The sequence below is a fragment of the Eimeria mitis genome, genomic scaffold (assembly GCF_000499745.2).
Source record: "Eimeria mitis Houghton genomic scaffold, Emh_scaff87, whole genome shotgun sequence".
NCBI lineage: Eukaryota > Apicomplexa > Conoidasida > Eucoccidiorida > Eimeriidae > Eimeria > Eimeria mitis.
Window position 1 is genome coordinate 23,747 of NW_013576409.1, and position 1,275 is coordinate 25,021.

A 1,275-nucleotide genomic window follows, 5' to 3' on the forward strand; every position below is an offset into this window, starting at 1 on the left:
CCCAGCCGCTGCTGCACCCCATCGCCTCGGAGCAGTTGGGTGTACATACACCCCAACGAGATGCAGCCGCAACAGCTTCCAGTATGATACCCCATACACCGCAGACCCAGTTAAGGGGTATTCATCAGCTCGATATGACGCACAATACATTCACAGACGGCCCCCTTTTATCTATGCAGCAGCAGCAGCAGCAGCAACAGCAGCAGCAGCAGCAGCATATGATGCTGCTGCAGCAGCACCACCAGCAACAGCAGCAGCAGGAAAGGGATCAACCAAGCCAGCCGCAACAACAGCAGCTGCAGCAATTCCTGGTGGATCCGCTGCAGCAACAGCAGCAACAGCAACAGCAGCAGCAGCAACAGCAGCAGCAGCAGCAGCAGGTGAACTGTGTGTTCCCTGCTGACTCCTCTGGTTGTATAACGGCTCCTGCGGCTATCTCTGCGTGTTTTTCTTCTTCTATTTCATCACAGGGTGAATTGATTTATCCTAAAGCAACAAATTCTTCTCTGCAACAAAAAGAAGAAGAGGAAGGGTCTTCAGCAGCAGCACCTCAGGTGTATGTACAGCTCAACCCGCAGCCTCCTTCACCCCCTCAACAACAGTCCCCGCAGCAGGCCGTCCACCAGTACCCGCAGCAGCAGCAACAGCAGCAACAGCAGGAGCAGCAGCAGCAATCATGGCTGTCGCCTGTGCAGCAACAGCAGCAGCAGTTGCAGCAGCAGCACCAGCAGCAGCAGCAGCAGCAGCAGCAGCAGTTGCTGCTGCAGCATGTACCTGTACGGTATGATTCTGAGTTAGAGATGTGGGTGGTTGTTGTTCCTCTGGTTGGTTCTCGGCATTTGTTGTTTTCTTCGAAATATTGCGTGAGAAAGAGAGGCTTTGAGGAGGCAAAGAGAAGGGCTCTAGCAGCATACAGACGTTTCCTGCAGCATCATTCACCTGCTGCTGCTGCTGCTGCTGCCGCTGCTGCTGCTGCTGCTGCTGCTGCTGCTGCTGCTGGAGTCAAAAGGACAGAAGCAGCTTTCGTTAAACAACCAGAACCAACTAATGAACCCTCTATCTTCTTCTCATCAGCCAAAGAGGTGTTTAATTCTTGCTGCTGCTGTTGCTGCTGCTGCTGCTGCTGCTGCTGTTGCTCATGTTACTGCAGATTGCTGTTGCTGCTGTTGTTGTTGTTGGATTCTGTCTATTTGTTTGTGTATTTGTTTTTTGTTTTTTTGTTTGTTTTTCTTCTTTTTCAGGCCTGGTGTACGCAGTGGTATGAAGGGACGAAAC

The 1,275-nt window shown here is 52.0% G+C and overlaps 1 protein-coding gene across 1 annotated transcript in view; it reads left to right on the plus strand.

The window, feature by feature from the left end:
- Positions 1-134: 134 nt before the first annotated feature.
- The window catches only part of EMH_0071570 (uncharacterized protein), a gene marked incomplete at both ends in the record, with an annotated part of 2,461 nt that continues 1,320 nt past the window's right edge, over positions 135-1,275 (plus strand). Inside the window, one exon of the mRNA XM_013502262.1 lies at positions 135-863. Coding sequence (XP_013357716.1) covers positions 135-863 — 729 coding nt within the window. The remainder of the gene's footprint in view (positions 864-1,275) is intronic.